Source organism: Protomyctophum bolini, assembly GCF_963924005.1.
Source record: "Protomyctophum bolini genome assembly, chromosome: 14".
Classification (NCBI taxonomy): domain Eukaryota; kingdom Metazoa; phylum Chordata; class Actinopteri; order Myctophiformes; family Myctophidae; genus Protomyctophum; species Protomyctophum bolini.
The window spans coordinates 23986576-24013651 of record NC_137875.1 but is presented as its reverse complement, the minus strand read 5'-3'; the positions used below and the strand labels follow the sequence as shown (position 1 = coordinate 24013651).

The 27076-nt window shown below is 40.1% G+C and overlaps 2 protein-coding genes across 6 annotated transcripts; both read left to right on the top strand.

The window, feature by feature from the left end:
- Positions 1–4673: 4673 nt before the first annotated feature.
- LOC308328183 (inhibitor of nuclear factor kappa-B kinase subunit alpha-like) lies at positions 4674–14870 on the top strand. 5 transcript variants are annotated; one of them, XM_080781916.1, is made up of 22 exons: positions 4674–4991; positions 5544–5671; positions 5791–5885; positions 6028–6145; positions 7500–7569; positions 8219–8307; positions 8561–8650; positions 8768–8892; positions 9029–9136; positions 9338–9473; positions 9563–9763; positions 9898–10000; positions 10082–10205; positions 10710–10861; positions 10960–11021; positions 11422–11531; positions 11962–12011; positions 12126–12234; positions 12381–12528; positions 13432–13481; positions 13648–13680; positions 14442–14870. In XM_080781916.1, the coding sequence occupies exons 2-22, from the start codon at positions 5567–5569 to the stop codon at positions 14506–14508; spliced, it is 2145 nt and encodes a 714-aa protein (XP_080638042.1). In that variant the 5' UTR covers positions 4674–4991; positions 5544–5566; the 3' UTR covers positions 14509–14870. The 5 variants fall into 5 exon arrangements, with proteins under 5 accessions (XP_080638042.1, XP_080638043.1, XP_080638040.1 ...); XM_080781917.1 differs by having other exon boundaries at positions 13648–13691; XM_080781914.1 differs by having other exon boundaries at positions 13581–13680.
- A 570-nt stretch (positions 14871–15440) lies between these two features.
- On the top strand, positions 15441–26720 carry erlin1 (ER lipid raft associated 1). The gene is made up of 12 exons (XM_080782287.1): positions 15441–15546; positions 16583–16711; positions 20173–20254; positions 20929–20975; positions 21107–21168; positions 21284–21409; positions 21576–21649; positions 21799–21857; positions 22829–22920; positions 24270–24359; positions 24514–24593; positions 24690–26720. Exons 2-12 carry the CDS (start codon positions 16599–16601, stop codon positions 24873–24875), a joined length of 1011 nt encoding a protein of 336 aa, XP_080638413.1. The 5' UTR covers positions 15441–15546; positions 16583–16598; the 3' UTR covers positions 24876–26720.
- Positions 26721–27076: the final 356 nt, after the last annotated feature.

The following is a 27076-nucleotide window of genomic DNA, read 5'->3' as shown; positions in this document are numbered from 1 at the left end:
TGTGTGTGTGTGTGTGTGTGTGTGTGTGTGTGTGTGTGTGTGTGTGTGTGTGTGTGTGTGTGTGTGTGTGTGTGTGTGTGTGTGTGTACAGTATAGTCTGAATTGTATACTGTTTATATTGGTGCAGATACAGACCAGAGACCAATAAGCTGTTCTAGACGGCTGACCTAAACATCTTTTTGTAATAAGCAGGGGGATTTCTGGACTGAAATCATGAGCGTATAAGGGTGACATCACCATAGACTCATCACTTCCTTTCTTCTGGAGAAATAATTAAACCAGTTACTACGTGTAGGATGGGATATTATTTATATAGACTAGTTGAAGTACTTGAACTGTATAGAGGGTATGCACATGACATCATCATCATACTCGGAAGTTATGCGGGAACGCCTGCGGGGGTAAAAAAACTAGCTACTTTCTGGCTTGACAGCCAGTACATCCCAACGTTTAACTCACTTTGCCATTCACCTTGCCACTCGATTTGCCACTGATTTTATGCATGTGCATACCCTCTATAGAGGCTACATATCAACATATGTGGCGCAAAATGACATTAATTTTAATTACATTATTATTTCATTTGTTTCCTCTATTATATACATTTTCAATCTTAAAGGAAGTCAATAAGTCATACAGTTACTTAATTGGTTGTTGAGCAGCTGAGCAGAGCAAGACTATATTGCATAATTACATTGGCATGAAATCCCCAAAGAAAAAAAATATTACAACCTAATAATTTAAAGGGGGGAGATTCCTACAGTATCATCATCACACATTCCGTAACTTCAATATACTGACATTTTTTATGGTAGTTGTGACGGAGGAATATGACATAATATCTGGTTGTTTATCTGGTATTTCATGAAATTAACCACACACCACAGATCACACGCACAGACACACGCACTCATGCACACACAATCATGTTCTAAAATATGTTACTATTTACACCCACGATTAAAAACATTACTTACATACCAGACATGTCAGTGTGGAAAACAATGAGGAAGGATGTTATGATTCATATTCTATTTGAAGACAAAATAGCAAGCCTCCAGCATAGCTGTTTTGACATACTGTTTCATTACATGACATTTACTCATTATGCTACTATGGAACATTTTGAGGGTGAATTCACATGCATACATACTATACACAGGCCCACTTACACATGACACGTGAACGTGCACATTCACGTTCACATTCAGTTTCCACTGTCTATTTTGTGCAGAATGTACTGTAGATAGTTCCATATAAAGGAGAGTGCAAAGAGAACAATGTAGTGCCTCAATGAAACTATAAAACGATATAAGTAAACATCAAATCGAGCGTCTATCTAAAACCATGGGTCTTCAACAGGGAAAGTAACCTCAGAGTTACTATAGGGGGGTCTCCAAATCTTTGTGTTATTGTTATTGGTCGCGTGCACGCATCCGCCTGGGTGACAGTAGACTGCTGGGCGAGCGCTGGCGCTTTGGCATGGGGGGTAAGATCTCACTAATAACTTTGGGGCAGGCCCGTCTAGAGTTTAAATGGACATGGTATCAGTCAAAAGGGAAACATCGAAGAGGAAGGATGGATGGGGAAGGATCAACATATGGAATGTCAGAACAGGTCAGCTCCATATGGAGATCTAAGGGTTTGAAGTTTGAGGTCAGATGTAGCCAATATTGATGACATCAGGGATCTCCATATGGGCTTAATATTGATGACATCAGGGATCTCCATCCTTGATGATGTCACGTGATGTCATGTGCTCCATCCCTGTTGATGTTCGTGATGTCACGTTCTCTCTCACCCGACCAACCAACCAACACACACACTGACGGTAAATGCACGATTCCATAGTTAACTGCGACCTTTGGTCGCAAAAATACTGATGATAGTGCTGTCAAACAAGTCTATGAAGCTACTGTATCCATGAATTCTGTGAAAAGGTTTAATGTGCAACATCATTTTCTACAATATGTAGGGGGGTCCTTGCTTCGATCTCTCTCTCAGCTAAGGGGTCCGTGGCCTGAAAAAACATTGAATACAGCATGATTTCCTCACAGCAAGTTGTTTCGATTGCAATTCGTTTACAATTTAGGCATTTAGCAGACTCTTAATCCAGAGCGATTTATATTAAGCAAGAACAAAAAGCATGGCAATACATCACATACATACAAAATAGTTATCATGAAACATGCGTAAGCTAAGAACATAACCGTGGAATATCTATATAATGAAAATATACATATAAACTATACATATATGCTATACATATGTACTATGAAGTGCTCTGACTACATACAGTACAATGCAATTCTAGTGCTGTCTACATAACATGCTATAAGTCTGTATCAAATGCTATCTAAGTCTACAAAAGGTGCTATCTAAGGGGGTAGGGACAGGGGTAAGTGCTACAGACCATGATGGAGTCTGAAGAGGTGGGTTTTCAGACTACGGCAGAAGATTGGGAGTGATGCTGCAGTTTTGACTGCAATGGGAAGTGCATTCCACAGTTTTGGAGCCAGAAGGGAGAAGAGTTTGGGACGTGTGGAGCGTTGTCCCGGCGTTTTTAGTGAGGGTACTTCCAGCTTCCCTGCGTTGGATGATCTGAGTGAGCGGGAGGGTTTGTAGAGTTCGATCATACTTGCAAGATATGGGGGAGCCATACCTTTGGTTGCTTTGAATGCCAGCATCAGAGTTTTGTATTCTGTGCGGGCAGCGACCGGGAGCCAGTGGAGGGAACGGAGAAGGGGAAACAACCCATGAAACAACCCATTGCATGTCATAGGCCCTTTAAAACGATACATTCAGGGGTGCATGACCGCAGTGGTTCTCATCTCAACCTTTCATATTTGAACTGGGGACACCCCATCCTGATAAGCACTTGGAATGTAGGAGTTGAGGCATTAAGTTTGACTCGGTTCCACAGATAAATGTTGTGAAAATAGCTGAGCTTCTAGATCTGCTATTTTCACAATTCTTGCCGCTTTCTTATATTATTTGACTATTTTTGTATTATGTTTGACGATGTTGATGCAGTAATTGTCTTTTTTCTTTTCTATCTTTTTTTTAAATATATAAAAGGTCTTAAAAGTCCATGACTTCAGTGTTATCTTGGACCTCATAAATCATGTGGGGACCCATCATGAGTCACAACCCACAGGTTGAGAACCACTGCATTAAACACGGGTCTACCGGGCCCAAGAGCTCGCAGAGGGGCCCTATAGCCAAAGCCTTTGTGTCAATTGTCACTGTTATTATTAACTTTGCATCTATTGTCGAAGGGCTTGGCCATTCATGTCAATAGATAACCAAAAGCCCTATACTGAAACCTGAAGGAATAGCCTAAATATTCATTTAGTAGATGTTACCAGAAAGAAACCATCATAATACTTTAGGCCTTTAGGGGCATGCAAAAAGTTCAAACCAGCATTGGAATCTCTAAAAAGGTGAGGAAGGGAGCTTCATGAAGTCAGTCAGACATCTGCGTCAATTGTGAATCAGTAAGAACTGAGAACATGGGGAAAGTGTTCGAGTGTGAGGAAAGGGCTTATTTGATTTCTAAAGAATGTCTGATGAAATATCAAAAGAGCATAATACTTGTGCATGAATGAAATGATTGAGGAAATCAGGCAACATTGATTTCACAGTAAATAAACTACCTAACTGTAAACGGTAAGAACCACATAATAAAAGCATATCAAGATTCGTCACTTGGCCAATTGAGCACAGGGATTTTTTTGGCCAGTCATTGCCACACACACACACACACACACACACACACACACACACTGCACATTCAACCATGATGGGTTTAGATGCAGGGTAAATAAATAACTACAAAATTAAGAAATATCCACACAATGAAAGATAAACATCCTATTTTATAAACAGAATGCCTGATACAAAATTCCCTGGTCTATTCGACCATAATGCCATTCAATGACATCTGGAAGATAAAGAACCATAGATTAACTCCCGTCACTAATACTATTAATCATCATGGGGAAGGAAAGAGAGTGATGGATGAGCCAGAGTAAATAATATATACGCATGACTCTGTCCAAACGGACTTATACAGCAGCACCACAGTGACTCCAACGGGTCATCAGATGCATCTGCAGCAGAGGCATATTATTCCTGTTGAGTTTTCTTCAGTGACGTCCTTCCTTCTCCATTCCAATAGAGACATTTGGAAACATATTTTTTATTCAAAACAATATATAGTCTTCAGTTCAGGCTAGGCTAACAAGTAACTACACTACAGTTGGATTTCAATGGACTGGCCGCTGGCCTGCAATACACCGATGATCGTTATGCCTTGTTATTTTTTAATTAGGCTATATCTCGTTTTGTTTTTATATGAGCAGCATGTTGTTATTACACTGCACATGTGTGATTGAACGGATTACAAATAAACCTTCTTGAATCTTAAATCTAATACCATAGCAACAATTTAACAAACAATTAAATGAAGAGTAAAGCAATGGCACGTGGTTGAGTTTAAAAACATTTTTCTCCCTGTTGGACGTGGGTTGGTCGGGGAAACCCCATGTCGCTATTAAACCTACACAACATGTGTGAGACGGGTCTTGTGCGCTGCAGACAAACATGCTGGATCCCTATGCTATGAAGCTCAGTTGTGTGTGTCGGCGCATGCGTAGAGGCGATGTCTGGCTGTCAGTTCAGAGTGCAGTAGAGTAGTTCGAGTTTATACTTAACTTTCACTTGTTGAGGCGGTACGGTGTCGGTGTTGTTGTTGTTTTTTGTCGTTCAGAGTTCTGATAACATTTAATACCAACACACAAAGTTTGATGGCCTTGGGGAGGCTTGGAGGTTTAAACGAAATGCGCATTGGTATCTTTCGTTAAGTTCACTTCGTCGAACTGTGCGACAGAACGTCGCACAACAACAGCTCACAACATGCAACAGCTCTGACAGTGACAAATAACATTGTCGCTCAAGAAGAACATCTGTGATTTTCTTGACTGGCCCAGGTGAGTTGCAGGAATTATGTTTCTCGATTGGTAGCCCTAGCTAGAATGGATAACGTACAGTACAGTACATTTCAAATTCATGAAACATGAATACCACTGTAATACCTCAGGCATTCTAGGGCTACTATACTGGATTGGGTTGGTCGTGTGTCTTCTAGACTCTTGACGAGCAGTGGTTCTCATCCAGTGGTCCGGGGACCACCAGTGGTCCTTTAAGGGTGGTCCCCCTCAAGTGTTAAATTATTGTTAAAAATCTGCATTACTTAGTTATAGTTAGTCCAAACAATTAACTTAATTGTTCTTTTGATCAATGTCGGCCTGTTATATTCTAATGGATGTAGATGGTACCACAACAACACAGCATGGAGTTGTTGACAAAATCTTATTCAACAATAACAAAATACTAAAGGCCTAAAATACTGAATAAATAATGGACCTTGATATGATAATTGATAAAGGTTGAACACCGCACTGGTCTAGAAGATTATTTTCGTAATTCAAGGTTTGTTACTGTGTACCATATAGCCTGTCAATGAAGCACTATGTTCTCAGGTGACACAGACGACCATATTACTATGGAGAGGGTTCCCCTCAGACAGAATCAGCTGTGTGGCTCATGGGAGATGAAGGAGCGCTTGGGAACAGGGGGATTTGGCCATGTCTACCTGTATCAACACCTTGTAAGTTATGACTCCACCCCACTAAACATACCGGTAGTACACAACACTCATGGTCCTCCTGGGACAGCTGCCTCCAAGTGCTGTTACTTATTGTTTGTTTGTATGTATGTCTGGTACAGGATACGGGAGAGAAAATTGCTGTGAAATTGTGCCGCCTGGAGTTGAACTGTAAGAACAAAGACCGCTGGAGCCGAGAGATACAGATCATGAAGAAGTGAGTGCAGGTGGCGGCGTGGCCATCGACTCGATGTCTTGCCAATGCAAACAATGCCTTTCACACACACAGTAACTTGAATAACTAACCACCTTGACTCCTGCTGACCCATCAGTGCATTTTGATCTTCTCTTCATGACAGGTTGAGCCATGTGAATGTAGTTCAAGCCAAAGAGGTTCCAGAAGAAATGAGTTCCATTGCTCTAAATGACCTTCCTCTTCTGGCCATGGAATACTGCTCCAGAGGAGACCTACGCAAGGTACTGGATGATGAGACCTAACAACCAGGCCCATAAAATATACCCCTTGTGAAAAGGAAGGGGGCATAAATACAGGCCCTGCCTCACAACAAATGGACACAGACCTTGCCATAAATATTAAAATTAAATAGGGGGCACTTTATGATATCGCCATCTCAGTGGCCTTGTAGTTAGAGTGTCCGCCTTGAGATCGGAGTTCGAGTCCCCTGACTGGTCATACCAAAGACCTCCCTGTTTTTGCATCAAGGGTTGGATTGGGGATAAGTCGCTGTGACATGACATACTGCGACATGTACCAGGGTGTGTACTTGTACATCATGGCTTGGGGATGTACTTGTACATCAATCCGCCTCACACTAGTACAGAAACAGGAGATAGGCTCCTGCCTTTTGAGCCACATGGCTCTGCAAGGCTTACTTTATGATATTTAGCTAATTTATGAGCCAATATTGACTTAACACATTGCTTTATAGTTCAAAACCTTCCTGGGAAATCCCCTTCCATGGTTAGGGTTAGAATGAACCGCCACTGAATGCCAAGGAGCACTTCAATGAATTTACTCAGATATAGACGTTGCAAAAGTCCCATGTAGTTTTCGTGGCATGCAAAAGGTCACAAAGAGATTCAGGTTTTTATGCCCACAAGAATCCAATGAAGAGCCGTTTAAATCAGCAAGTCTCTTAGTTGACCAGTATGAAGATGATTTGGTGGACTTTCCAACACAGTGCTGTCAGAAACATGTGGACGTGGCTCAGGTCCACATATTACTCACAAAGCACCACTCCTTTCTGCCTAATGTGTCCATATAGCCACTGCAATACAATTACAGTAATGTATGTCTAACTATACCTGTGACCACAAGTTCCAAAAGATCTTTCTCCAAACCTTCATGAAAACATTTGAGAATTAGAAGCAAAGTTGGAGGAGTGTCGATAAGCAATCTTTTGAGGCATTTGATTATTTAACTACTGTAAGTTCAAGGTTCAAGGAGTACAGAACGAAATTAGTTGCCCTGGTCATGGCAGAATAGCATGGCAGAACAAATAGTTCAGATGAATGCAAATTTAAAAAGACATGCCTTGTGTTTAGAGTTGAAAAATTGATTTATTATCGATATATCAGCGCAATTTCCAAAGCATTCCATAATCTGTATAAGAAATAACATATGCGCCAACAATAGCGATATATCTGTGATAGACCAATATCAGCGGATAATATAGTGGCTTTAATTATGCTGTAGAAACATGTTACTGCTAACAACTGTAGAGACGGCTTAAATCATGCTACAAGAAAAGAAAAAAAAGAACTGTAGTGCATGAAAAGAGTTTTTACATTTTTGCATTTCCCCACTTAGATCCTGAATAAGCCAGAAAACTGCTGTGGGTTAAAGGAGAGTGAAGTGCTCTCCCTGCTCCGTGACATTGGTATGTTTTTTCTATCAGTCTTCATACTATGACAAAAATGTATTGTTGTGATGTTTTGACTTGGAAAGCAATTGGATGTGATGGGAGAAAATGTGTTGCACACTCCAGCACCATATGAAGTTCTCTTTGTATTGTATCTTTTCCCCTTTTTCTCCCATTGTTGTAATAATTATGCTAATTCCCAACTAACCTCACACACGTGTAGTCCCTGTCACTGCTAATGGAGGGTGAAGACGAGCACATGTGTCCTCTGATATATGTGAAATCGTGGAGGAACACGCTATGCGACCTAGTTCTTCTAACCACTGAACAGGTGCTCTGACCAACCTGTACGAGCCGCTGGTGTAGCGAAAGAGAACACGATCCCCGCCCGGCTTCTCACCCTTGAACATGGCCAGTTATATTCATTGCCAGGCACTGCTCATGCTGGTGAGCAGGAGACTTTACCCTGCACCATCTGGACGTCACATGTATTTCTCTTATTTGATGACCTTCCAGAAGTCCTTGTTCTAGAGATCAAAGAATCAGATCAGAGAGTGTGACACATTTCCTCTTCTTACAGTAACTTGTGATGTGCTCCTCGCCAATATACAGTAATTGGTGTGTATTCTTCATGGGACATGATATACATTTCTGATCACATGCTCAGGTTCTGGTGTCCAGTATCTCCATGAAAATAAGATCATCCACAGAGACCTGAAGCCTGAGAACATAGTATTACAAGAGATAAATGGGAAGGTGAGTTCATCTTCTCATATACTTACAGTATGTAGCAGAGTATAGTATTGTATTAGAAGCCTAAAATCTCCATGACTAAGAGACAAATTAGTCTTGGATGATGGGTATTTGTTTGGTTTAATTCCCATGAAGGAGAACTGGGTTCAAGATCCGGTGGTTAAACTTACATATACACATTCTTCTTAATCTGTCTATCCCCATCTTCTTTTGTCTGTACTCACCATAACATTTTACACTTACTTTCACATTTTAGCTGGTGCATAAAATCATAGATCTGGGTTATGCGAAAGACCTTGACCAGGGCAGTCTTTGCACGTCCTTTGTTGGAACTCTACAGTATCTGGTAAGTGTTTTGGCACTATCAGTTAATTACAAGCAAACAATATTTGATATATTGAATTGATATATTGAATAAAGAACGAGAATGAATAAAGAACGGACTATTGTCTTTGTGTCCCAGGCCCCTGAAATGTTTGAGAGTAAACCCTACACTGTGACTGTGGACTACTGGAGCTTTGGGACCATGATTTTTGAATGTACCTGTGGCTTTCGTCCCTTTTTACACCACATGCAACCTGTACAGTGGTATGTCTACTACCTTTGTTCTCTTTTACCGTCTGATTCTGATTCTGGAGGTTTATTGAAGACAGACCTGAGGCTGTATTTTTAAGTGGTGCAGGGTAAAGATACTTTAATGGTATTTTCTATCTGATTTTTGCAGGACAGCTAAAGTCAAGAATAAAGGTCCCAAAGACATCATGGCAGTAGAAGACATGAACGGAGAAGTCAGATTCTCTACACATGTTCCTTACCCCAACAATCTCAGCAGGTACAATTTACAATTTGGGCATTTAGCAGACGTTCTTAATCCAGAGCGATTTACAGTAAGCAAGAACAAAACATGGTAATACATAAAAATCATAGAATCATATGTAAGCTAAGAACCTAACAGTGTGTGTGTGTGTGTGTGTGTGTGTGTGTGTGTGTGTGTGTGTGTGTGTGTGTGTGTGTGTCATGCACATCCACGCAGGCCTGTGTTGGAGCCAATGGAGTCACTTCTACAGATGCTTTTGCTGTGGGACCCAGCAACACGTGGTGGTGGGCTGGACGCTGACTCCAACCAACCGAGCTGCTACAGTGCTCTGCAGAATATTCTCAACATGAAGGTTGTTGATTGCTTTTAATCATGGTTTTGAGTGCCTCCTCAGTAGACTGCATGCTAAATGTATTCCATTCTTTCTCCGATTCTTTTCAGGTGATCCATGTGTTGGACATGACGTCTGCTCAGTTGCACTCCCTGGTTTTGGATCCTGAGGAGAGTTTACACTCTCTGCAGCAGCGTCTGGAAACACACACTCACACACACATCCCCCCGCTTAGTCAAGAACTGTTATTGGAGGCTGGGATCTCGCTCGACCCCCGCCAGGCGCCTGCCCAATGCCTCCCTGATGGACTGGTAATCCACTAACACACAGACACAAATACATAGACCAACTGTCATGTTAAACAGACCCCATCAACAAGGCACTCTTTTTCGACAAATGGTCGACAATGATTTTTTATGTTTTTTTTTGTTTTGTCTTTCATCAGCAAGGCTGGGACAGCTCTGTTGTTTACCTTTTTGATAAGAGCCTTACCAAATACTCTGGACCGCTGACTGCTAGACCTCTGCCAGACAACGTCAACTTTATAGGTAGAACATTTACTCTGCTGTGATGCTTTGTCTCTCTAATGCTTTCTACCATGAAAAACATGATTATGGTTGGTATCTCAGTTAGGGAGACCAAGACTCAGTTACCACTGGCTACCTTAAGAAAAGTATGGGGAGAAGCAGTGAGCTACATCTGTGGACTAAAAGAAGATTACATACGTCTGTACCAGGGACAGAGGGCAGCAATGTAGGTACACATGTGCTACAGAGTACAGACAGATTTCAGCATCTATAATCTGATTTGATACTAAAGTCTGGACGCAGGCTATTAACTATGGCTGTTACCATAGAGTCTAGAGTTGTATTATACATAACTCAATCAGTGTTAATAATACTACCTTTTGTCAGAGATGATGTGGTGCAGCAGTTACAGTAGTGTCGTGTATACACACGACACATTTCATTCATGTTTTCATTTTTGCTGGCTATATATTGACAGAATTGTTTATGTACCGGTATTCATATTCATGCTGCTAACAATGTTTTAGAAACTGCATTTAATTAGAAATTATGTTACCAAATTCCAGACTTTAGTATCACTCCAAAGTATAGATATTAAAGTCTGTCCGGACATGTACGCATACAGCACACATGCACACATGCACACATCCTGCCAAATGGTGTACTGTGCAGTACATCTGAAATGTTTTCCTCATTTTGTTTGCATGGATGTCTTTATCTCTGTGCACAGGCTGAGTCTGCTGCATTACAACACCAACTTAACGCGTTATAAGAACCTGCTGTTCTCCCAGTCGCAGCAACTCAAAGCAAGATTGTCATTCTTTAAGAGCAGCATTAATTACGACCTGCAACAGTACACAGAGCAGAGACATACGGGAATCTGTGAGTAGACTTTCTCCGCTCTGTCAAAAAACATTACTGAAAATAAACACTGTAGCTCAGTCAGAAGGTGTAACTATACAAACATCTGTTGTCTATAGCATCAGAAAAAATGCTGAAGACCTGGCAGGAAAATGAAGAGAAGGCTGTTGGGTTTATACAGGTATGGTGCTTTGTAGTACAGTAACAGTTACAATACAATTAAAATGTAGGAATTGAGCAGAAGAAACTATTATCCAAAGTGACTTACAATAAGCAAGGTCATCACACGTTCTCACTTGGAATAGTTACATGGAAAGACCGTAGTCTAAAGAAACTAGGGTCCCAGGTAAACCAAGACAATCTTCACATTGAAACTATAGGGCACCAGCTAAACAATGAATCTAGCATTTGTTAGAGTATGTACATGATGCTATCTAAATTACATTCAAGTACACAACTGTATATAATTAAATCAATTAGTTAGATTAACTGTTTTAGCCCTACTGTATATAATATTAATGGCCAGAAATTGAAATTTAGTGCACAGTTTTAGATGTATTGTTGTTAAACATTTTTTGTAGGTAGCAGAGGTGGGGTATCTTGATGAAGAGATAGTGTCACTGCATTCTGAGATTGTGGAGCTTCAGAGAAGTCCATTTGCCAGGAGGCAAGCAGACATCATGGAACAGCTGTCAGTGTCTATTTGGCCTTATTTACATCACGTTAATTTTGATCTTATGTCATTTACGCGTGATTTGGAATCCCACCAACGCTAGTCCAGGATCCCACCAACGTTCCAGGATCCAGGACCCGCCTTACCCTGTGTCTGATTGGCTCCCGGGCAGGCATAGTTTTACTGAGGTTAGGTTTCTGGTTTAAGGTTAGGTTTAGGCATAGTTTTATTGAGGATAGATTTAGGGTTAGGGTCAGGTTTAGGCATAGTTTAAAAAACGAGAACTGTCAATCACAGTGACTACTGGCCAATCAGGGCAGGGTTTCCTGGAGCTGCGGTGGGATTCCAAATCACGCATCATTGGTGGGCTGAAATGCTTGCCATGTGAAACTCATCAATGTCATAATGATGTTCTATACAAACTAACTGTAGTTATTTATCTTTTCAGGGAGGAAAAGGCCATTGAACTCTACAAGCAACTGAAAGCTAAATGCAAAAGTTAGTGTACACTACAGTCCATTTAGACTGAAATATGGTATTCACTTGCGTGGAATACTATAATGTAGTATGACTTTCATGCTCTGTACTTAAATATTATTATTATTGGTGCAGGTCCTGACCCTCCACATGGCTACAGTGACAGCTCAGAGATGGTGAAGGCAATACTGCAAACTGTTCAGAACCAGGACAGAGTGTTAAAAGACTTGTACACTCACCTAAGGTACATAATCCACTGCTGTAGTACACACACACACACACACACACACACACACACACACACACACACACACACACACACACACAATAATATAAAATACTTCATATAGTTGTATTTACGTAGTCTTTTCTCCCCATCTCTTCCTTTAGTACAATCCTGGTGTGTAAGAGACGCATTGTCAATTTGTTCCCAAAGTTGGAGAGAGCGGTGGAGAACATAAAAGCTACTGAGGCAGCAGTGATGCAAATGCAGATGAAAAGGCAAAGAGAAATCTGGTACCTGCTAAAGATTGCCTGTGTAAGTGTATATATGAAAAGTACAGGGTAAACTGTTGCACCCTTCTTTGTCCTTTGTTCGGTGGTCTCAAAAATATAAAGGAAAACTGGCAGAAGAATACTACATAGTACATACCAAGGAAGAAGAAAAGTTTTTCTTGTTTTAACAGTCTGTGCTCAAAGTGAAAGGTGCAATGAAATAGAAAACGTTTCGGTCATACAGTAGGACCATATAGCACTGACGAAACCTTTGACCAAATCGTTTGCCATTTCATTGTACCTTTCTAACTATAGGGGCATGGTGGCACAGATTATAGGACTGTCGCTACCAACCTAATTGCCTCACAGCAAGAAGGTCCCGGGTTTGATTCCCACCGGGTACGCTGTGGGTGCTGGGGCCGTGTTCTCCCCTCCGCAGCATCAGCGGCGAGCGCTCATACCCTATTGGCGCTCATACCGGTTGGCGAAAGGGCCTTTCTGTGTGGAGTTTGCATGTTCTCCCCGTGTCCCCTAGGGCAGTGGTTCCCAAAGTGGGGTCCGGGGACCCCCAGGGGTACCTGAGGGAGTTCCAGGGGGGACCCATCTATTTTGTTCATGTTCATAAAGTGTTTAAAGCAGTGGTTCCCAAACTTTTTCATGTCAAGGACCCCCAAATTGACACTACTTAGCCCTTGGACCCCCATTTGAAAAGATATGCCAGGGACCCCCATAAGAGAAGACGTACACATTTAGACGTCTACATTCAGCCGGGGCGTCTGGTGAGGGGAAAGGAACTGGTTGGAATAACGAAACACATTGTTTAACGTCATTTGAGAGTCGACACTTGACACAGAATGCACCTAGAAAGTGTCATGCCAGATTTTCAGGTTGAAAACCAGTGATATGTTTTATATATAATTGATATCGTCTGTGGGTGTGTCTTTAGGCCCAGAAAGGTTCTCCTTCACAGTCATCTCTGCCAGGGCACATTGAGAGGTAAGAACCACACAAGACTGGCACAAGTTCAGATCCGTTTCATCATGTGTATCTGTAATTCTGAATATGTTGTGGATAACCAGTTTATTGATCTCGCAGAGAGTCGGTTCAATACTTACTGGGGGAGAATCAGCATTATCTGAATCAGTTGACTTCTCTGCTGCAGGACACTACCCAAGAGATGGAACACAGTGTCATGGTACGATATGGGTGAGAGTGAGTTAATGATGTTGTAGTCTCTGAATCCAGCCGATCTCTTCCACAATCTTCAATATTAAATGCCATTGACAATGAATGGAGAATTTACGTCATTTGTGTCTGAGCAAATCGGCTTTACTAATCACATTGCATTGTTTTAATTCAGCTTAGGGCTTATACTGTGTGTATATATATATATATATATATATATATATATATATATATATATATATATATATATATATATATATATAATTATATTATTATTATATACATAAATTCAGTTGTCATCTTACATGATCTTGGTGAAAAGATGAGTTTTTTAAACATTGTATCATCATGGTTAAAAGATAATAACATAAGTTGACAACTTAAATCATGAAGAAGTATATTCATCTTTTATTGGATGATGTACGACGACAGGATGCTCCTCACTTCACAAGGGTGTGATTTTTAACCACTCAAACCCTATATACTTCATTGTCCGGGGTCCCCCGCCTAGGCCTCTATCCTAAACCAAGTCACCCATTCAGCACTCCAGCTGCAGAGAACTTGATTGGTTTCGGCAAGCCAAATTATTTTCTGTTTTTTCAGTTCATAGACATGACATGAAGAATAACAACAAAATTCAATATCATCAATAACAACAAAAAAATCTATATCATGGCATAAAACAGGAAATTTAATTGGTAAAAAATATTACTGTGATGAAATAAAACAATAATATTACTATATTCGAAAACCTCTTTGTTTGTAATCAAGGAAGAAGACTGGAGCTGGATTCAGTATGGATCAGTACAAGCTGATTCACAGAAGCTATAGAGACTGATGAGAGGGCTCAACAAGTGTTGTGGGCGAGAGTTCCGCTCAAGCAGAGCGACTGGACTGCCGCTGAGGGCGAGAGTTCCGCTCAAACAATTGGGGCGACGGTTCCGACGACCTATTTCACATAAAACTGCTCTATGGGACACTTTATTTTAGACGTACTGTATATGTATATTTCTTTCTTATTTATTGTATTAGTGAATGGAACAATATAAGCTGCTGAAAAGCCAAGCATGAAGTGTGTACATTCATTTTATAAAAGTATGCCACAATACATGTGTTTTGTTACTTTAAAACATCAATAATTGTTAGCCCTCTGGTGTCTGGCATTTAAAAAATCTAAATAAATAAGCTTTTTCGTCAGGACTGGTATGGCCTACTTTAAGGGATTAATTAAAGGGGATATAACGTTCACATTCACTTAAGTGAATGTGATCTCCCCTTGTTTTTACACCTGTAAAAGGGTGGGTGAAATTATTTTGTTTGTACAAAACATTTTGCACTTTCAAGAGTCATAAGAGAAGGGAATAGTGAAATAAGTCGTATAACAACAAGACAATGTCAAATATATACATAAGGTGAAAAATGGGAGTAAAATTAGGCAGAGTACATGAGCAAGTACAGACATTTGCGACATTTACAAGTGGATACAATATGTACCTTATACCGATCCTCAATATTTCACAAAGAGATTGGTTGTACTACTAGTCCTAGTGTAACTTATGACATACCATAAATCAAACATTGAATTGTACATTATATCTTTTTTTTAATGTATCCCTATATTTATTCTGCCTATGTCAAATTCACTGTGTTGTGTGTGTACATCTTTTTTAAACATCGGGCATAATTGGTTAAAGGCATCACTGATGATAAAATAGATGTTTTAAACCTGGGACCTTAAGTGGCCCCTAGTGGCCACAGCAGCACTGCTGTCATTCCAGCCCTGAAGTGAAAGCAGGAGGAGAAGTCGTGGGCGGCGGTGAGGGATGTGTGTGGATTGTGAACAGTCTGAGAAGAAGTGACGGTTCAGCAGAGAGTGGTAATGTTTTATTTATGATATTATAGGTTAGCTCAAATTCGAAACAGTTCGACTATACTATATAATTTTATATCGGTTTAAAGTAAACAAGTATCCGATATGACAGACAGTGGCACCCAACGTTAGTTAGCATTGAGCCAAAGCACTGACTTCCAGGCAGCCCACCCCGGGGCTTGCTAAAGGTTATATTATTCATGCTTATAGTGGCACGACAAAATATAACCTGTTCTCTACTCTTTTTGACAGTAATTCCCTTAACCGTACGTTATTTTGTCGAGGGAAAATGAGGCTCGTGCGATCAAGCCCAGCCAGCTAACAAACGTCAACGCCACCATGCAGAGGCTGCAGCTATAAGCTAACCTGTCTAGCTAAATGACTGTTTTGCTTTACTTAATGCAGTTGTTCATGCACAGGAATGATGCAAACTTGCAGCTGTTTAACGTAATACCGAGGATGTACAGTACAGACCAATGTCTCAGCTATAATAACCTATAAGCAAACGTTATCTGTCAACTTTTCATGCTATTAGTATTAGCTGGCTAGCCTGGAGTGTAGAACTATAAACTACAATGACCCGAGAGTTGCATTCTATCTAACTGTTATAGAGTGTTATCACCTTTACACAACATAACCTTTTTATAACCAGGAAGTGACATTGAGAATTTGAGATCATCAATTGAAACCTCACCTCACCAAAATTGACATTAGGATTGAGTTAATTCCTGGCTATGAGGGCTAGACAACCCATAACCTACAATCGGTGACCTGTTGGCCTACAAAGTTGCTCTTTAACAGAAACAAATAGTACTAATGTTCACTATAGTCGAGACTCGAGAGCAATGATTCTCAAAGTGGTCATGGAACCCACAGGGTTACTTGAGGAGGTCCCAAGTGGACCTTTGCATGTCTGTAACAATGAGTGTTCAAATGGAACCTTCCATTTTGTACACAGTTATGGGGGTCCTTGAAATAAAGAAAAGGTTTGATTGACAGATTTGAAAATGCCATATTATGAAAAATACCCCTCTGCCTGCAGGTAAGCACAGGTGAGGATGACAATGGCGCATGTTGGGGCTGTAATGGCAACAATAGCAGGTGTGGTGACCATTTTACTACACTCCTCCATTCACAAGATTGAGGAAGGACATCTGGCCGTTTATTACAGGTAACCACTTTTCACTTTCCCTTAAATGTTCAAAAAAACATAGCTGATCTACAAGCTCGCAACGCTTTGCATCATGATACGTTGTGCGCTTGTAGATGTCTATTTTTGCTACTTTTGTGTGTCACTGTAGTATCATAACCACAGGCGTGTACAGACCTTTAGAGGGGCAGGTGCTCAAGTGAAAAAAAGGGCACCTTGTACAGCGTGTGGAACCTGGCCGGTTGCCTTAATAGTTAAAGGGACACTTTTTGCAAAAATATATATGTTAATGATGTTTAGAAGCTTTAGAACACTTTCCTGGGGGTCTTTATGTGTGTAATATCATAATATGTGGTTTTATCTATTTTAGATTGTAGCAGTGAGCACAGTGTCTCTGATGTCATGGACACTGGTCTCACTACCTTCCTGGACTACAATTCCCATAATTATTTGGTGCTCTGCTCCTCCTTGTGGATAGGGGGAGATCTGTCTTACTGAGACAACATGTAGTCCAGGAAGGAAGTGAGCCCAGTGTCCATGACATCAGAGACACCGGGCTCACTGCTACAATCTAAAATATCTAAAACCACATATTACACACATAAAGACCCCCATGAAAGTGTTCTAAAGCTTCTTAACGTCATTAACATATATGTTTTTGTGTCCCTTTAAGTGTGAGATTTATAGATTTGGGGGCATAAATAATATATTAGAAGCTTTTTTTAATCAATAATTGATCAATGTCACCATGGTCCACATACTGTACAGTGTACACTGTAAAAATAAAACAAAAAAAGGTTTTATTTTCTTCAAAAGAGCACATTGCTCTAGCACCCCCTATAGTGTCTATCTGTGCACGCCACTGAGCATAACAAAGGTAACAAGGTTATTAATTTACGGGGGAGGGTGGACCTAAAAAGTTGAAATATGGAGGTTTGAGATTTCTGCCCGACAGCCATGCTATAAACCCTGTGGGCTAGCGCAAGCAGAGAAATGTAAATGCATTCACAGTCAACCAATAGGCTACATTGTCAGTCCTTCACAGGGTGCTTTTTGGACAGCATTAATGACTCGGACTGTGTTATTACCCTTTGTCTAGGGGTATAGAGCAGTAACATAAATATGGAAGAACGACAACTGAATAAAAACTGAAATGTTTTATTGTCTCAGTAGCAGCAGTTTTAAGATGAAGATTTGACTTAAAAATCTATATTAAATCCCTAACCTGAAATTCCTATCCAAAAACAAAAAGACAATACTGAACCTACTTACCTAGACTAAACAATACACAGGAGAAAACAGAATCAAACAAAACAACCCTTCACCCCTACGGCTTGTGACAATATTTTACAAAAGAATTAATCAAATGTCAAACTATGGTGACAAAACTAAGGACCAAACCTAATCAAACAAAAGATAACTAAATACAAAAGACTCAAAAGAACATGGTTTGGTGGGGGACAGAGTGATGGATTCTCTGCTGCCTTTCAGTTGCCATTCCCCAACACTGTCAAGTTAGAATGAGACTTTTATAGATGCACAGCCAATCCTGGCTCGGGCATGGACAGGGCCAGGGGCCCCACCACTCTTGTTTTGTCCTCTTACCCAATACCCATTTACCCCTCACACTCGAACACCAATCAGCACCACACCCAACTCTATTCTCACATCATTCACCTCCATTCAGTCACCACCTTATAGGAACACAAAATGAAAGCAATATAATACAAGCCACCAATAAGAACAATATACAATGAATACAAACTACAGCTGGCTGTAACAGTCACTGTGTTACGCAGCTTTTAATATTGTGGCTCTTGTTGCCTTACAAGCTCACAACTTGTCGTTGTGTGTTGAGCTTGTAAATCACTTTCTGAAAGTTTCTGAAAGTAAAAGTGTCTGGCTTTTATAGATATTTAATTAATTAGGAGCTTGTGACTGTGACTGTGTTGTGTTACATTTGTAACACAACACAGGTTATTTTGTTCTTGTCCTGAAAAGTAACAGTTTTGTACATGGAGCGTTTCCACCCGACAGTGACATTGTATCGCTCATGTATTCTGATAACAACTTTAAATATTATTCAGAGCTGTAAATATGTTGGTTGCCTATGTAATGACAGTGGTTAGCAAGTAAGTGTGGCATCAAGCCAGTGGGCCAGAACATAATCGCGGCTAATTTAAGAACTGGAACTTGTGACAGGCTGTCTATAATACAATTCTAACTATGAATTGCTATAAGATGTGTGTGTGGTATAACTACATACTGACAGAACTATGAAATGCAAGTCACATATTTGAATGTTGCGCTTATTTAATTCATAATGAATACAACGTTTTATCTAGAGACCGACAGTCATACTCCTTTTTAAGCAGTGATAAATGAGCTCTTTCATAGAAGAGAAGAGAGCTCAAGGTCTCTTCTTGGGTGCAAAGAGAAACGGTGTGTTGTTTATGGCATGTGAGTGAGTGACACAGCATTCTGATTCTGTCTGTAGTCTCTGTACATTATAGCCTATAATGTATGTTTTATATCGATTATTAACATTTTTTCTATAATGGAAGTCAATGGAGCTCTGATCGGGCCCACATTTTTAGGCATGATCTGGTGGTCCCCCCACCACTCTTATTTATTTTTTACTTTTTTTAAATTTCAGTTTATTTTTATTTTTTTTCACAACCTCAGCTGTTTCATACTTTCACAGAATATATATACATTATACACTCCTACACACAAACAACTTCACATACATTTACAAGTATTCACCATAAAACAAGGAAATAAAATACAAGTAGCGAGACAAAAACAACAGAACGTCGACCCCCACCACTCTTTTGTTTTGTCCTCAATATTGACCCATTTGCCCCTTAGTTATTAGGAGTAGAGTTATTTAGTACAGACTGTGCTCAGGGATCAGTTGGGAGTTAAGTGTCTTGCTGAGCAACAAATCATATATACCAGGGCCAGGCTGTGAACTGGAGACATGTATCTATTTACTAATACTTACTATGTCATAGATGACACGGGAGATCACAGATGACACTTTGTAGCCACGCCACTTTTTAAACTTTGCGAAGGGTGTTTTGCATGTACACCTTTGACCCTGTATGATCTTTATTACTCAAAATGTATTCTGCTTATTTATTACATTCAATTTATCCTAGCTAAGCCAAGTTCTTCATCAGGAAAATTGTCAGGCTGTGACAATTTTATATTGGGACACTTTTGTTGCCATTTCTGTGTATTTTGAATAAAAATGTAAGCTGCAATGTCCTACCCAGGATTCAAACCCGGTTCTCTGGCCCCCGCACGAGAGACTTCTGAGCTTTAAAAACAGTACTACTTGTCAAACAGGTGTTCTAGCCAACAGCAGTGTCTAAATTATCAATGGAAGCGTACATATTGGTTAAAATAACATATTTAACTAAATATTAAAAGAGAAAAAGAGAAAAATCTAAATCATTTGAATGTGTTTGTTACAGGGGAGGAGCATTGTTAACGACTCCCAATGGCCCTGGATATCACATCATGATGCCTTTCATCACCACGTTCAGATCAGTGCAGGTACAGTACAATCAACCTGGTTGGCTGGTTACATTGTCATTTGTACATGAGGACATATACATGTGACTGCTCTGGTATGTTTTTCCAGTATTCAACAAGAACAGACAAGATAATACACAAAAAATAGACACCCGACCATGTGAGTCGCTGTCAGTTTAGCGCTGACTGGTAAGGAAAGCTACTGTCAAATCTAATTGACCACAAGAACTCTAGCATCCCTATTCCGCGGTGGCCAAGACCCAGTCCTCTGAAAATCCCTTACATCTCTCACTGCTCACCTGGCCTACAACTTGAAGGCTGCTGATGAGATTTTAAGTCCACTCCTCACCTATTTGGTTTGATTTATTAGATTTCATGATAAAAGAAAAATACACACGCATGTTACATGCTTGATGCTTCTCAAGGAAATGTCAAGGATAAAAACACAGTCAGTGACTCTTTTTTATTGTGGTCCTTGGTCTGAGAAAAACTGCATAAATGGTGTATGGCATGTTCACGGCATAAATAACAGATCTAATAATAAATAGAAGTGACCATACAGGCTAATGAGACTATGCAACTTAGTTTAGTGTTGCCCAGTAACGTATCGGCTAATCCATGTTATGGCAGTATCCTCATTCTCTTATCAGGTTTTACTCTTTATTTATTTATTTATTTAATTTTTTATGTTTCAGACTACACTTCAAACTGATGAGATCAAGAATGTTCCCTGTGGAACGAGGTATGACTGTGTGTAGACATAGTTACCAATGGGAATAATTGTATATCAACCATACAGATATATTTTTTTAACAAACTGTTGTGTGGACTATGGCTGGATTTGTAATAGTATTTTTCTGGTTCTGTCCATAGCGGTGGTGTGATGATCTACTTTGACAGGATAGAAGTTGTCAACATGCTGGTACCTAATTCTGGTACAAACCATTTCCTTCTCAGCTCTGACACTCGCTGAATATGGATGGCCTACGCCTACCATTGCATAAACAACACTTTGCACTGTACCTACTTTTGTTTTTATTCTGTCTATAGTCGTGGACACAGTGAAGAACTACACTGCGGACTATGACAAGACACTCATCTTCAACAAGATTCATCATGAACTCAACCAGTTTTGCAGTGTTCACACCCTGCAGGAGGTCTACATTGAGTTGTTTGGTAACTATATGTGTATATTCCACCCACACACACACACACACACACACACACACACACACACACTGTACCCATAAAAACACAATCTGTTTCTAAACTTGGATGAAGTAAAGCAAAACAAGTATTTAAGTTCCCCTCTTATGCATGTCTACTACTTTGTATTTCATAGACATCATAGATGAGAACCTGAAGATCGCTTTGCAGAAAGACCTCAATATGATGGCCCCTGGACTTACAATACAGGTAATCCCTCACACATTATGCTCTCCAGTACTGCAATATACACCAGTAGATGAAACATCACAACATGATCTCATTACAAATTAATCTGTTGGTTTCTCTCTATCTCTCTCTCTCTGTGTCCCATTCGTGTTCTAAATATCCCTTTAAAGGCAGTCCGTGTTACCAAGCCCAAGATTCCTGAATCTATCCGAAGGAACTTTGAGCTCATGTGAGTTAGTGTGTATGCACTAGGATTTTAGATTTCTGGCGCTGCTCTGTTTGACAGTAACATGTCTGGTGTTTACTTGTTTCCAAGTGGATTGTGTTGAGTTTTAGTCTTGCTATGCCAGAACTGCTGCATTTCCACAGTATGGTTTGTACCGTGGTAGCACAGGAGTGTATTATGGTGAACCTGATCTACTTTACATCAGAGAAAATATAGTTCAAATTCAGACAGAGTTGAATGCATCGGTAGAAAGGCCATCACATAAAACAATTGGAACAATGAATTGAATTGAAAGGTTAAGAATGGTTTTATGTGTAATGCATAGTATGAAATAAATATAAACGTTGTATGTCTTGTGTTATACGTACGATAATTCATCAAACTCTTACTTGGTCAGTTGACTTGACAAAAGTCCACTCAGTCACAGCGTTGTAGTACTGATACAGCATTGCAATACTAACTACACTGTTGCAGAATCCTTGAAGGGAGAATCTCCAAGGAACAGAATTAGTGATGCACCGATGTATCGGCCACATAATCGGTATCGGCGATATTGCTGTTATCGGTCAGTATCGGCAAATAAAACTCACATTAATCGATGGCAGTAGCCGCTGTGTATCTGTTGTTGATAAGCATACATTTTGCATTGGCTATGTTGGTGTCTTGGTTATCTGTAGTCTACAAAGCTGTATATTCTGAACATTTATTTCTTGTATTGAAGATGTGTAGTTTATCTGGCACAAAATGGGTAAATAAATAAAAACAACAAAAAGTAAATCGGTATCAGTATCAGCTATCGGTTAAATTGTTATTTTAAACATCGTATCGGCCAAGAATTTCTATATTGGTGCATCCCTAGACAAAATGTTTTCCCCCCTAACATGCACATTGTTTATACTGGGATGTGTGTATGTGCTGGCAGCGAGGCACACGCAGTACTTGTGATCCTCTTCCACCTCTGTGTTTGTGTGCAGGGAATCTGAGAAGACTCGGCTGATGATTATGATCCAGACTCAGAGGGTGGTGGAAAAAGAGGCAGAAACGGAACGCAAGAAAGCTATCATTGGTAATCATTGATGACTATGATTTAGCTGTACTCTGGACTGCTTTCATCACTACCATTGATAAGTCATAATTGGTAACTTAACCACAGCCCATAAAAGTCACCCTGAAATTGTTATTGTTTTAATTTGTTAATTTGTACCAGTCTCTACTTGAGCTGATGACACATTTACTTTAGGCTATACCGGTATTTTAGTTTATTGAATTTCACAATACATTTCCTTAGAATCTATGTATCATGTAATGGTGGTATTACATCTTTATGTTCTTTACAGAGGAAACCTTTGTTTAACATCTTGAAAACGGAACTAGATCTTGTATTATGTACAGTCACTATGTTGTCACTGCCAGTAATGGAGAACATCAAAAAGAGGTTAAATAATAAGAGAATCATCAGTTTGAACTAGAATGCTTCGGTTCTAGTACAGGTATAAGATAAATGTGTGTCTTGGCATGGGGTTATGCATGGATTAATAACACACAGATAGCCATCGCTGAAATCATTACTAAATGGACCGATCGCTGTCTGTCTTCCGGGTCACCAGTGAAATGCATGTTGGGACGGACACAGATTAATACTGGGACACACTTTTACGCGTAACAGACCCACACAGGGAAAACAACTCGGACCCTGATACTACTAGCTACTTTTGTGTCAGTCGACAGAACTTCTTCTTTGGGGAAGCATCGCGGCCAACGCGGGGGTTGCGTGGCACAGGCACCTGAAAGCCAACATGCCCCAGTTGAACGGGGAATGAACACACGCGCTGTTTCGACACCACACTTTCCGCTCCCTCCTCAACCACCGTGCCATATAGGCTACAATGCACACTGAAAGCCTGGACACTGACTACGACAGGTTACAGCCCTGCGCGCACCCAGCGTGACTGCGTGACACACTGAACATCACCATCACAAGTATTCATAATGTTATGATCATCCAACAGATATAAAAGTGCACAAGATTGTAACTGTTGTCAAGGCAATTCCCCGTCCGGGTGGACTTAAACCTTGGTGTTGTTAGACCATCTGTAATCAATTCCCCCTATCAGTAATGTGATCTATTACATTACCCACACTGAACATAATTTGCTGTTCATATATTCAGAACGGGTAAGGACTAGTATTATACATTTTCTAGCAATAGGGTGTATACCTACCTAGCTTACTTGATATTTGATGTGTCCCACTTACTGTAGGTAAGAAAATGAATTAATTAAGGATGTTACTTTTTTTAGTAAGAATTACTATGTTGGTAAATAATATTGACAATTGTTCAAGATCATAGGAATGTTGTATTGTTTGTTTCACAATAGCATAAACATCTAAACTTGTTTTTCTCTGTCCCCACAGAGGCTCAGAAGATGGCCCAGGTAGCAGAGATCCATTTCCAACAGTTGGTGATGGAGAAGGAAACCGAGAAGAGGATATCTGAAATAGAGGGTTAGTCTCATTGGTTGTGTGTGTGTGTGTGTGTGTGTGTGTGTGTGTGTGTGTGTTTAACGGGTGACCTTTGGTTGTAGTTCGGTTTATCATGTGTTGCAGTTGCTTTATCATGTGTGTCTGCATCACAAACGAAACACTGTCTTTGTTTCAGATGCTGCCTTCTTGGCTAGAGAAAAGGCTAGGGCTGATGCAGAGTATTACACTGCTGCCAAGGTCGCTGAGGCCAACATGGTAAGTGACATTAATATAACGACATACATGCGCACACTTTACATAACATTTACTATTTGTCTTATACATTTATCTCTGTCTCCTCTCGCTTCACAGTTGAAGTTAACTCCTGAATATCTGGAGCTGATGAAGTACCAAGCCATAGCAGCCAACAGTAAGATCTACTTTGGCCAGGATATCCCTGACATGTTTGTAGAGGGAGGCACCAGCTCCTCTAAGTCTGGACGCACTCACAAGCTGCCCATCATAGACCCAGACCTCTTAAAACAGCACCAACAGTGACAGTGGTGTTGCATAGCTCTTTCTCAATGCACTGTGCAGGGCAACCTATTTGAGCGCTTGTCTCATCTACAACGGAGACGGCAGTGATGCATTATGGGTGGGATGGCATTACACCATGGTGGGTGAAGAACAAGCTTTAGTCTTAATTTGAATTGGCCGAGAAGGTTTGTGGAGCTTGTCTGGAGATCATAGAGAAGGGTTAGAAGAGAAGATATAAGTTTAGGGCCTTAGACCCAAAGATAGCAGATCTACAAGTTCACAACTGGTCACAGTGTGATGCGTTGCAGTGCGATGTGTAGTGGGCTTGTAGATCTTCTATTTCCGGTGGACACCCATGTGCAACTAATAATAAATCAGGCTAAGGGATTGGAAGAGCAAGATGAAGACCACAGCTACTGTTTTCTTTGTGCAGCTCTTTGGGTGAAGATATGTTTTAAGAATGAGAATGATGCAAAAGAAAACAAAGCATAATAAATGCTAAATGCTTGGTAAGGGTAAGTGAGCTTCAGGGAGTTCAAAGGAAATGGACCTCTGCTGTTAAACGTAGTCACCCTACTTTACATGTGCTCGCATTCAATGCAACGTTTTACTTTTCTTTTGAGGCTGTGTTAATTTTGTTAGTGGTATGCAAGGGACTTGATGAAAATGTTGTGTTTTGTGATAATTCTTTTCCCCTTTTTTGGAAAATCTGATCTAAACTGGAATCTGACACTAATTCTAATCGGAAGTTAATTGTATGAGTCTTTATCTGACATGTGAGAGGATAATCTCTGTGTCATCTTCTGTAAACACTGATTCACTAGTTGGCTATTTTCTTTCTCTCAGCAAGAGTCAGTCATGACACTGATTCTGTTTGTGCCCTGCCGGTAACCTTGGTTAAGTCAGGGCTTCCTGTTAGTCGTTTTGATAAAATGACAATGCAGTTAAGGGGTTTTAAAATGTGTGTGTGTGGGGGGGGGGGGTTGTCGGCATGTAATGGTAGAGAAATATTAGGTGTGAGATAAGGAATTTGAGAGAATGAGCTTCCATCATGCAACAATGCATCACATCTCAAGACGCTTGATCGGTTGCTCAACTTATACTCCATCGTACGATGGTGTCAAACTCACATGGCCTCGCGACATCTTGGCATTGTTGGCACGTCAGCTTGTTGTGATCTAGATGCCATATTATGACAAAGTATAAATCATGCTTTAGTCTTTCGCTGCTTTACTGATCCATTTTCCTTACTACAGGCTGAGGAGGTCATAATTGTCATTCTGGACTTGATATCTGTCTGCCATCAGACACTTAAAGGCACCAGACTCTTGTACAATTTGAAACACTTGTACAAGACACAGAATTTAGAGTCTGAAACTTTGTGTTTCTGCATAGGTTTTAGAAGTTTAAGTCCTAGATGGGTCTGTAGTGGGTATTAATAGATGCGGTTGTAGTACTGTAGATGGTTAATCTGTTGTTTAGACAAGAGTATGCTAATTATTATTATTTTAAGGGTTCCCTCCATGCTAAGGCTGACAAGCTGCACTAAAACCCTCTACTGTGAAACCAAGAGGAAGTAGTTCATGATGACTGATTAAAAAACAAAAGGTCTTTAAAGAGTAATGCCTTTCATGTTATGACTGAAAGTGAGGACCCAAACTATTACATTATATAGGGCCAGAAGTTAACTATTATGTTCACATTGGCTCATCACTATTTTATATTTTATCTATGTGCCATGCCAGAAGAATGTATTCAAATAACCACAGGTCTTACCACTAGAGGGAGTTTAGATTTATAGTCCCTGTTTCAGCATTTGTTCAAGTTATTCTCTCATCTGATTTTGATTAAAAATGTGTCATCAGGTTTGAGGTTATTAATTGATTCAGATGACTATAGGTGCCTGTGACGATTGTTAACCTGCCAAGTCTTTTGTTGCTGTTAAAATGTTAGGCTAGAACTTATCCACACACCAACTACATGGGATATATTTAATGTTAAATTCATGTTAATTCTCAGGAAAGCTTCCTTCTTTTTTTTAACAGCTTGTCATAACCTGAGTTTCACCTAGGGTTTATGTAACAACCTGAAAGCCCATACTATGTGGAATAGTGGTGAAAGGGGCCTATTTAAATCAGTCTTTCTTCCAGTGTGAGATTAAAATATAGCAAACTTCATGTTTAATCTGTTTATTGATGATTAAGATGTCAAAGTTTGTGTTC